Source organism: Apaloderma vittatum, unplaced genomic scaffold (genome assembly GCF_000703405.1).
Source record: "Apaloderma vittatum isolate BGI_N311 unplaced genomic scaffold, ASM70340v1 scaffold6150, whole genome shotgun sequence".
In the NCBI taxonomy this organism is placed as follows: domain Eukaryota; kingdom Metazoa; phylum Chordata; class Aves; order Trogoniformes; family Trogonidae; genus Apaloderma; species Apaloderma vittatum.
In genome coordinates, this window is record NW_009693882.1 from 1 (window position 1) to 11517 (window position 11517).

General features: G+C 44.2%; 1 protein-coding gene across 1 annotated transcript; it reads left to right on the plus strand.

Moving 5' to 3' along the window:
• Nucleotides 1-17: 17 nt before the first annotated feature.
• On the plus strand, nucleotides 18-11299 carry LSG1 (large 60S subunit nuclear export GTPase 1; the record flags this gene model as incomplete). The annotated part of the gene is made up of 12 exons (XM_009865305.1): nucleotides 18-181; nucleotides 740-826; nucleotides 1620-1706; nucleotides 3828-3888; nucleotides 4593-4769; nucleotides 6053-6478; nucleotides 6772-6873; nucleotides 7542-7685; nucleotides 8000-8123; nucleotides 8740-8819; nucleotides 9511-9684; nucleotides 11002-11299. Coding segments are annotated over 12 exons (1806 nt in total), but the record flags the coding sequence as incomplete, so codon positions are not given.
• Between the last annotated feature and the right edge of the window lie 218 nt (nucleotides 11300-11517).

Below are 11517 nucleotides of genomic sequence, written 5' to 3' on the forward strand. Positions count from 1 at the left end.
GGTGACCAGCAGGGACTGGGACGGCCGGCTCTCTGGGTGACTGCCTCGCTTTTCCTGCAGAGCGTCTGAACATCCAGATCGTGTCTGCCCAGAGCCGCACTGGCCTGCTCACAGCGCAGGAGGCCCAGCACGTCCGGCAGCTGCATGAGGAGAACAGGCAGTTCCTGCGCATCCCGCGGAGGTGAGTCCTGCAGGGCTGGGCCTGGATCCCCGTGGCTGAGTGGGCTCAGCCCCTTGGTGGCTGCAGGCCTGGGGACAGCGCTCTGGTTTGTCAGTACCCTGGCTTTTGTGGAAGCCATGACTTAGCCTGCGTGAGCCTGCTGTAACCTGCAGCACGTGTGGCTGCTTGCCACATGGACGCTGCCAGCTCCAGCCCGTCAGTCCTGATTGTGTAGGTTTCGTGTTCAAAGCCTGACACTTCTGGAGCTGGTGCATCCAGGTCACCTAGTGAGCTTTTCCAGAGTTCTGTGCATGGTAGACAAGATGAATACTCCGTCTTAAATGCTCTGCAAGTCTTTTCTTGAAGAAACAGCTTTGTGAGATCTAGTGCATATAGAATAGCATTTTCTCAGCTAGCGGAGTTTAGAATGAACAAGAGAAAAAAAGCATACACAAAGCTGTTTAAAATACATACGTCTGAACTGTAATAATCTCAGTGTAGCTGAGTGTGTTTATTGCAGTAATGTGATGGGTCCAACTGCTGCTTCTGACTACTCACTCCAAAATGTGCTTTTTACAGGCCACGCTGGGATAGGACAACCAGTGCAGAGGACTTGAAGCAAGCAGAGAGAGAGAGCTTTCTCGATTGGAGGCGACAGCTTGCCCAGTGAGTATGCCACTTGTATCTGGGTAAGTAGCTCATGGCATTTAGAGATGCAGGAAACGGGGTTATATTTTTCCTTGCTGGACCTATAAAATCAGCACCTTGTCTGTAGCTCCCTGTAGTTGTTCTGGACGTCTCAGCTACAGTCCAGATGTGTCTTTGTGGTGGGCTCTGCAGAGCTTCTTCACGTGTGCATGTTCTTGTACTGTTCTTCAGGATGGATTGTGATGTTCTGCTCTTGCTTGTAGAGTGGGGGAGTGGTGAATGTGCCTTCTAAGAGCAACAGGACTGCTCTGGCAGTGCTGCTAGCCTGTGTACAGTAGCTTGTGCTGGTCTACATCTGCTGGCCTGGGGAATTAGAGCACAGGTGAACCCATGTTTGCCCTGAGTAAAGGCGTTCAGGCGGTGGTAGCAGTGAATAAAGGGATGTATAAAGCCATTTCAGGTCCCATCTCCAAATTCATTATTTTTTTCCCAGATGGTACTTGATTGAGTAATAACTGCTGGCATTTGGGGTAACTTCTCTGCTTTATTGATGAGTTTTTGCTCTTTCCACTATTTATCCCTTCCCCATTGGCATCATCAGGAGCCATTATGTCACTGCTGAACTAGTTCCACTGACAGCAGTTTACCCGTGCCCTTGATCTATTTGCACAGCTAGCAGAAAGAGTACCTATATTAAGTCTGATTTGATAGGGCTCTGAAACAAAAGCCTTCTGGATCTCAGGAAGAGTGGGTGGTGTGCTTATTGCCTGAAGTGGGCCAAATATGACGTCTTTTTTCTGTTTTGCCTTAGCCTTGAGGAAGAAAAAAAGTTAATTCTAACCCCATTTGAACGAAACTTGGAATTTTGGCGTCAGCTTTGGAGAGTCATTGAAAGAAGGTAAGGTGTGTCACTAACTGCTTTTTAAAAGTAATATTTAATGTGTTTTCTTGAACTAAAGCTTTTGAGTCGAGCTTCAAGTGTCTGAGAACAGGAAAGACACAGTTAGTAATGCTCTATTTCTGGCACTGAAGTAATCTTGTTTTGAAGTGGTCAAAATGCGATGTGAAGAAGGGAGCTGCCTAGTGGTGCACACTAGTGCTCAGCACTGCCATTCTGCAGGCAGTTTGCTCTGAGTCTCTGATGGTTCTTCGGACTCTCTGATGATTCTTCAGATGCTGCTCTTGGCCTCTTCCAGTAAGTCTGTGTGGGAGACCTCTTCTGAGAATGTGTCGTTGAGGTATTTGTCGTTGAGGTATTTTGCCAAGGGTTAACCCTTTCCCCTCTTTTTTAACTATGCAGCTGCAGCGTGACATTCAGGGGCAGGAGGCAAGGGAGATCAATTAAATAACGTTGGGAAAGAAAGAGCCTCTTGGTCCTTGGCTTCTTACCATGCAGAGAAATGGCAGCAGTGCACAAAAGACAACAGCCTGTCATGTCACAGAAATAGCTTTGTTTGCTCTGATGAGCTGTAATACAATAGGAGGGCTATCTGCTGCCTTAATCTAACTGGGGCATTTAATTTCACTAGTAATTAAGTTTGAGATCATCTCGTCTGATTTTCCTAAAATTGAAAAATACTTCACCAGTGAGGTCATAGTGAGCTGGTCCTTTCACAGAGGTCGCTTTGTATGGTGTGTCTGCTGGGCCTTTGGCTGGGAGAGCGGGGTTGGGAGCATCCACTACAGGGTACTGTGATGTGCAGTGTGGGTGTATTGTGTGTTTTGAGGAGGGTGGAATGTGTTGTTAATGCCTTTCTGCTCTTATTGGAGCTTTTAATTTCATGTAGAGTGAGGATGCTGTCTCAGAATCGAACAGGAAAGTCATCCAGTCGCTTACCTTGACAGATAATTTGATCTGTTGCCAGCTTTTCCTTGTGTTTGTTCCCAGCTAGCTCCCAGCACTGATTTAGTAACTTCTCTGTATCTCATCCCAGTACCATGGTGTCAGCTTTCTCTCATATTGATCTTTGAATTTCTGTAACTGTTCAGTATCTCTTTGTACCCATGCAGCTTATTAAACGACTCCCTTCAGGGGTTTATTGATTTATCTTTTTTTTGTATGTAACCAGCTGCCTAGTGAGGCTTGAAATTCTTCCATTCAACCTGTGGTGTTCTGAATCTGTTCTGAGTTAACAGAAATCCCTGTCAGACAAATAGAATCAGCATGTGGCAACCAGTATTTTAAATTACCTGCCTGAAGAAGTTCTAGTGGGAGAGGTTGTTGTTAAATGTTTCCCCTTCTTTTGAGGAAAGAAGCATGGATGCCTCTGGTATCTGAAGCCAGCACATTTAATTTGTGTGTAGAACCAATGAGTCTTGCCCACAGATGTGGTAGCAACCTGGTGCCTGGATTTGGGAAACGTTTCCTAAAAGCACACGTGCAAGGCCTTGCTTGCATGGGGGAGCAACATATTTTATTGGAGTCTAAGACGTCTTTCACTGTTCTATGGTTTTTGTTACAAGAAAAGCACAAAGGAAATTCTGAAAGCGCAAATGCTTAGAATCTGCGGGTCATTTGTGGGAAACTGTGCATCCTGCCCCATGCGAAGGGGTCAACAGAGTATCTCGCTGTGTAGGAAAACCACCTTTTTCCTCTCTGTAGCCACTCCACTGCAGTTTGGGGGTGAGAACAGACAGAAATAAATCTGTGTTGTCACAGTTTTTGGTAACATTTGAAGGGATCAAATACCACTGCTCAGTTTCTTGCCTGCTGAGCATTTCTGAAGGGTCGATGGACTGGCAAAACTTGCATGCTTCCTTTCCCCTTGCTGGCTGTGCAGGAGACTTGGCCAAGTGAGGCAGAAGCCCTGTACAGCAGTACCAGCTTGTAGCAGAAGCACGACTCTGTTGGGACGTGTGGGATGCTGAGATGCTTTGTTAAATCAGGTACTTAGTATAGTAACACAGCTAAAACCATTAAAATTCCAAGCCTAGAAGCGAGTAACATGCTGTGCCTTACTGCTTTCTTTGAGGCAAGGTACAAAAGAGTACTTTATGGGGCTTTCTTTTATTTTTGCAGTGATATTGTAGTCCAGATAGTAGATGCTAGAAACCCTCTTCTGTTTAGATGCCAAGATCTGGTGAGTAAACCACTTTCTTGAATGTTGTCTTCATTTTATTAGAGTTTATGATTTATTTTTTGTTTTATACATTCAGCCACCTTGAAGCTGTTCTGGATAGCCTAACTGGGTATTGTATTTATGCAAGTATTCTGGAATCAAATTACTGGAATCAAATTACTTTCCTTCAGTGGTTTATTTTTTTTGATATTTTGTTCAGTGTTGTGGATTTAGAGGCGGTTCTGTAGATGTTGTATTGCAGATGGTGTTGCTCTGTATTACCTACTAGAGCTGCTTGCACTTAAAGGAATTGTTCTATTGAAAAGCATAGTAGAATAGATTTACTGTGCTGAAAATTAAGGATAAGAATTATTGAAGTGACAACTTTGTAATGATAGACTATGGAACACTGTGCATTAATGAGATCCGAAATTGCTCAAATAGTTGATCTTAGGAGTTCCTGTTGTGAGATGCTGATTAATATCTTGTCATAGCTCTAAGCAGACAACATATTTGCACACGTGGCAGAAACAACCTGAATTGCAGTAGCTGCATACTCCCATTTGTTCTAGTAGCTGTCTGCTAAACACCAGTTCCATCTAGCCCGGGGACCGATAAGGCGCCCTACGCTCGTGTGGAGCTGGATGGGGTAACTTGTCTGGCTGCACTTGTACCACCTTGCAGGAAGGAGGAGTCCAAATGTATCCTTCTCTTGTTTTCTTCAGGAAAGTTACGTTAAGGAGGTCAGCAGTGACAAGGAGAACATGATCCTGATAAACAAAGCAGATTTGCTGAGTGAGGAGCAGCGGGCTGCTTGGGCACAGTTCTTTGAGAAAGAGGGCGTTAAGGTGGTGTTCTGGTCGGCTTTGGCAGAGTGCGCACGGCTCTCCGGAGAAGCAAAGGTACTGTAGGTGTCCACTTCCATCTGGATACATGCTGGCTGCCTCTGATCACTTGCTCTGTAGTTATGCTTCTGATACACCTGAGCTAAGGTATATCTGGGAAGACCACAGTCCTCATCTCAAGGAGGGATTATTCTAAGGACCTGTGTTGCTGTAAACCTGCATTTTTACGATTGATTCAGAGACAAAAGTGAGGAGACTAAAATGGTGAACAAAGTGGTGTGCTACTCGGTCACTGTTCATGGTGCCTGCAGTTTTCTTTCGAGGTTAATGACAGGATAAATAATATTGAACTGGAATGTAGATTTATTCCTTAAGGCTACTGATGAATAACTGCAGGTACAGCCCTTGTAGATCTGTTTGCAGATGCTTTACTCATTGACATAAATGGAATCCTTTCCAAAAGGGATGCTGTGAGAGACATGGTTATCTCTACAGTGGATTCTTCCTCTCCGAGGGAGAGATGTTTCTTAAAGAACCTAAAGTACTGGAGAGTCTTTCTTTGTGCAGTGGAACAAACTGTGCTGCTGCCCGAAGTTAAGTGTTATCAGTGGGTGCCACTTTTGGGCTTTACTGGGTTCGCCTGTTACATCTATCCCTGTTCGGCAATGGAATATCCTGTATCTCCTTCCAAAAATGCCTAATCTGTTCAGCTGGTTTATGGTCATTGGATAAAATGATTTTAAAGATTGATGTAAAAGTGAGACTGAAAGTTTTTCATTTTTAGAAAGAAAGATCAAGGTACTATTTTGGAGCTGGACTGAGAACAAGACAGTTTGAAATTATTTTAATGAAATTTTTAGACCTGACACAAAATGGCTTTTAGTTCAGAACATTTTGAAAAATATACGTTCATTCCTATTACTAGGAACGCTTGATAATTTTAAAAAAAAAAAAAAATTAATTTGTTGGGCATTCATTCCTATTACTAGGAACGCTTGATCATTTAAAAAAAAAAAAAAATTAATTTGTTGGGCTCTGCTGCTCTGTGTAAGACTGCTGTGGGCACGTTCAGAATTGTACTTCTGGAGAGAAAACTCTGACAGTGGTTAGCTTCACAGTGAAGGTAACAGTCCCTCCTGAAATACTTTTGTCATTCTCCTAAAATGGGCTAGTGGTTTCTACATCCCACTTAAGACCTCTGAAAAACCTGTATGATGTAAGCGGAGAATTGTCAGTCCTTGGGATCTGGCTGATGGAAACACCGCTGACTGCACTGCAGCACCTGCAGTCAACAGCGAGACTTGTCTTTGCATTTCACTTAGGAAATACTGTTTACACAGGAACCAGACACTGAAGGTGCAGCAGAGAAGCTGAGTGATTCTGAGGATGAAAGCTCCAGTCAAGAAGAAGATGACGCAGCACAAGATAGCGCAGAAAGCACGTCCACAGGCAGTGCTTCACAAACTGGGAACCGAGTTCTGCTTAGTGACAATGACAGTAGTGATGAATATGAAGACTGTGAAGATGATGAAGAGGAGACCTGGCAAACCTGTTCTGAGGATGAAGGTGCAGGCAAAGTAAATGCTCTTGCTCTGGAAAGGATGGAAAGCAGGACTGATGGTGCTGCAGTGCAGCGTGTGGTACAGGAGCAGAACAGGAACATCAGGAACTTCAGCCATCTGGTACAGAGAAATGAACTGCTGGAAATATTCAAAACAATGCACAATGGACCGAGGGTGAAGGATGGGGAAGTAAATGTTGGGCTGGTGAGTTGGACTTGGTGCTCAAATAGGATTTACTTAATCTAAATTTTAATTCCATGCCTTCCATGGGAACCACTTGTCCTGTAGCCTGGCTTCCTATAAGGGTAAAAACCCCTAACAAACACAAATCACTGAGGGTTTTGTGCAGAGATTAATTCTGAAGTTCCTGGAGCTCAGTGTTCCCCATGGCTTGCCTTAATTTTTTTTAGAAGTACTTTTGTGTCAAGAGCTCTGTCAGTCTTCTGGCATCACCCTGCCCAGTGCCACTGTTACCATTCCACTTCTTTGTCGTCTAGGTAGGTTACCCTAATGTTGGCAAAAGTTCTACTATCAACACAATCCTTGGAAATAAGAAGGTATCAGTGTCTGCTACACCAGGCCGTACAAAACACTTTCAGGTATTGCTAGCAAAGAGAACTAGTCTTTTTGTTTATTTGCTTATTTCTCCCAGTGGAAGAGAGTTTTATTATGAGGAGAGTTTAGATTGGAGAGGGGTAGGCTTGATTTATATGAATTTGCAACTATAGTTCTTGCTTCTGAAGTCTTGCTACAGCTTCAGAGTCACCCATGAGAGCTGCTGTGCAATAGGAGAAATTTTATGTCTCTAATTTTATTTAAGTAGCTTGGCCTTTTTTTTTCCAATGCTGGTCATGAGAAGAGAACCTCTGAAAAGTGAGTGCTCCTCTGAGTAGCTTATGGTCAAGTTAGCAATGACCACAGACAAGAAGGATGGTTTATGTGAGCAAGTCTAATTATGCTGCCATTTCCATATTGATCAAGCTCTCAGTTTAGAAATAGCAGCTCCAATGCAGCAGCAGATCTTGCTGCCCCCCTCTGGACACCTTATTTATGAACCTTGGAAGTGCTGCCATCCTTCACGTCATATTTTCTTAATTCATTGGCTGGGACCAGCAGGGCAGTTGTCTGTGTTAGCAGAATTTCTGCTTAATCTCATGTGCATCCTTGTTCCATCTATGCATTTGACTTTTTTTCTTTATTTTTTTTCCTTTTATTCTCCATGGACACTGACTTGCTATGGTGAACTCATTGGTTATTTATTATGTAGACCCTGTATGTGGAGCCTGGCCTGTGCCTGTGTGATTGCCCTGGTCTGGTGATGCCATCTTTCATCTCTACCAAAGCAGAAATGATTTGTTCTGGAATTCTGCCTATAGACCAGATGAGGGACCATGTCCCACCCATTTCTCTAATATCCTTTGCATGAGTTTTGTGAGAGTGTCTGCAAGCACTGGATCTGGAGTGTGCCAAGTAGCATGTTCCAGCCCTGCTAGGGGCATGCATGCTCATGTGTTGAAGGTGGTGGGGACAGACATTAGGTAAAACAGCCCTGCTCTGTTGGTCTTTCCCCATCTCACTTCAAGTTTGTCTTGTTGTTGGACTTGCATCATTTTCCTGGTGTGCAACAAAATTCAAAAGTCGTTCTTAATGTGTGCTCTTGGAGTGGCTAGAGCAAGATTACTTGTGTAGCTGCAGATCACTGGGTGATTTCCTTCACTAGCTTACGTTTGCCAGCATATCCCACGAAACATTTTGGAAGCAACCTATGGAATACATATCATAAGGCCAAGGGAAGATGAGGATCCAGATCGAAAGCCAACAGCTGAAGAACTGCTAACAGCATATGGATGTGAGTGATGATCCCTTTCAAACCTGTCGCCTAAGCTGTGTACGAGGTCCTGAACACAGCCTTAGGAGAATTTTTTAGAGTGAAACCCAACGCAGGGTTGTCATGCACTGAACCTCCCTTCTCTTGAGAAGGACCTTTGTTAAGAGCCCATCTCGTTTGTTGCTGTGGTGCTTTCCCAGTTTCGTCCGACAGATGTAGTGATTGTGTTGAGGATCTTGGTGAAATGCCCCGTTAGTCTGTGTAGTGTGGTAGATGGTCTCAGCCTTTTTGGATGCCTCCCATGAACTGTGCCTTGAATTAGACTTTGAAGAATGCAGTGAAGCTTTATCTCCCTTGTCTGATTCTCTGATGCAGTTAATCTTCTCTGGCCTTAACACAAAAATAAAAAGAGAGCAGGTTTTCTGGTGGTAGGGAGATGTCAGCTCTCATCATTCCTTTCAGGTTAGGATGCTTCTGGAGTCAGCAACATTCCCTTTTTTCCCTGCTTTCCCCAGCAGAAGCCTCTAAGACAGTTGTTTTTTGAGAAAGGATGCAAATGTGCAGTTAGACAGCAGAGAAGAATGTGTTAATTTTTTTGTTCTACAGACACAGAACATACTTTCGATTTGTCTTTCAGATATGAGAGGCTTTATGACAGCTCATGGACAGCCAGACCAACCGAGATCAGCTCGATATGTGTTAAAAGACTATGTCAGTGTAAGTTCTATTTACATCTGGGTTTTCTTTCCTGCTAGGAAGTCAGTTGAAGGTTTCAGTGGAGCATAAAAGAATTCAATGAAGTGAATTCTGTTTCTCTGGATAAAATTGGCAAATATTGAAATACTCTTTCAATCAGGCTGGTTTTATATTTTAAAAGAATGAATGGAATTTCTCAAGCTGCTTACTGTTATAAAAATGATTGCTTAAAAATAAGGTGCGAGGTCAATATATTATCGTATCTCTAACATAGGCAGCAGGTATTCCGCAAACTAACCCATGCTGTGTACTTAGGCCAGTATCTGGCACTAAGGACTGTAGTTCTCTGTGTTGTAAAGCCGCGTGCTTCTACAGCATCCATCAACAAGTTGTCGTTGAGTATTTCTTAATAGATTCCTCTAGTACTCCTGAGAGTTTTGCACTGTATTGTTTGCAGCTGGAAATGGTGCTTTAAAGTAGAGGTAGAATGGTGCTTACGAGCCTAATGTTGATCTTGCTTTAAGTGAGAAATCAAGCCAGTTGTTGCCTGGGAGGAGAAATCAATTGTACAGATAGACTGCCAGTGTAAGCCCTGGACGTCCAGGGCTCTTCATAGCTTTGAAGTTGTTTTCTTTCCTCTCTGGATGTCTCTCTGAGGATTGGTTTTTGTATGGGTTTTTTTGGTGGTAACTGCATCCCATTGTTTTCACAGGGGAAGCTGTTATATTGCCATCCACCTCCTGGCATTGACCCAAATGATTTTCAGCATCAGCATCAAAGGTGCCCAGAGAAGAGAACCCTACAGGCCAGTGGACAGGTGAAGCCTGAGAAGAATACCAAAGCAAAACAAATTGAAAATGTGGTGGACAAAACATTTTTCCACCAGGTAAATTCTGAAGGAGGCTCATTCTAGAACTTTTTACAACAGCACTGGTGTGTCACAGTTACAGCAAAAAACAGCTTTGAGGATGAAGGGGTGCTGGGTTGAGTTAATGGTGTTAGATGCCATTGGCATCTGTGCATAATATCTACCCAAGTGTGCTCTATTCTTTTTGTTATTTCTTACATCACTGGGAAAGTCCTAGGTGACTAAAAGATAGCTAATGAGATGCGTGTTGTTGATTTTTGAAGGTCAGCAGGGTGACCCTCGTAATTACGAGCCTAATGTTGATCTTGAGCAAACAGGAGAGTGACTGGGAGCTAACGCAAGGAAGAACGGTGGTGGGACAGAGCAGCCGAGCAGGAATATGGTTTAGTCTATTGGGCTCTTCGAGCTAACTTTCCTTTCTTGAGATATGATATATTTAGGGGATATGATAAACTTCAAGACAACTGATTTAGTACTACGTGAAGGTTTTGACTCAGAACCTGAACTCAGACGAAAGCATGGATTTAAATCTAACTGAGAAATCTCAAAATGAGGTGGAAAATGGGAATTGTTCTTGTATGGCTTCTTGTTAGGTGCGACAGGGATCTGTTTTATTCCTAGGCTACTGAAAAAAATTATTAGTGACTTGTGATGAGGTGTCACATCCATAACTAATTAAGTCTGTATACCCGACAAGGATCAGGACAAGGTGTTTAGCAGTGGAGAGATCATAGATAGTGTGATCCATTCTGCTTGCTTGGTTGGATACGAGCAGTATTTGTTTTGGCACAACTAAAGATAGTCATGCATTTTGAAAACAAGAACGCGGGTCCTTTTCAAAAAACGGTGAGCTGTTTCAGAGAGTTACGACCTGAAAAGAATTTTTGGGATTACCAGACTCTTCCTCTGGCTGCCCAAAGTGTTGGCATGAGCTGTGAGCCCTGGCAGCGCTACCCACACTCCAGACTAGAGTAAGTTATTTTAGTTCTGGCTTTCACAGACGCCACGTTTATTTGCAGAGACAGTTTGTTGTGTGCAGAGCAGAGACCGTGAGGATCAGTCCCAGCGCCGAGGCTAATGTCTGTCGGAGCTCAGCCTCTGGGCAGTGTCAGACGCTGAGGACCTGGCGCAGCGAGGCACGGCTGTGGGCACAACTGGAGCGTACTGGGAGGCTCCGACTCGGCTGCGTGGCCTGAACTTCCCTGCAGCTCTGGGGCAGGAGGATGAGCAGGTCTTGATGGGTTTGAGCTTGCTTGTGTCTGGTTTTAGTACCAGCACAGTTCCTTGTGGTGAAGTGTCTTCTCATCAGTCGCTGGTGATTGTCTTCTCTTCCAGGAGAACGTTCGTGCCCTGATGAAAGGGGTGCGGGCTGCAATGGGATACCGGCCCGGCAGTGGCCTCGTGCCTGTGACTACACCCAATTCTGGGAGTGTGGTAGGAAAGCCCTGGAAAAAACACGGAAACAGGAACAAGAAGGAGAAAATTCGCAGGATCACTAAGCACCTGGAAGCTTAGCTGTGACAGCAATACCTGACCTTTCCAAGGCATGGACTGCACTGTCCTGTGGCCCTGAACTGAGCGGGGGAAAAAAGGATAAGTGGGCATCACTGGCTCATCTGTGAGCAGCTCCGTGCTACGGACTGGCCTGAGCTCCCATAGTTGGAGCTCATCCCCTTGGAGAACGAGAGACCTAGATGTTCCTGTTATCTGGAAGCCTGGCCACATGTTTGACTGCTGCTGAAACATCCTTTCAATGGGAGCAGATGGAGCTGTGCAGCAATGTGTTTTCCTTCCATAAAGGATGTATTTTATAGCTGTTGGGATCAAAACAAGCCCTGTAAAACTAAAATC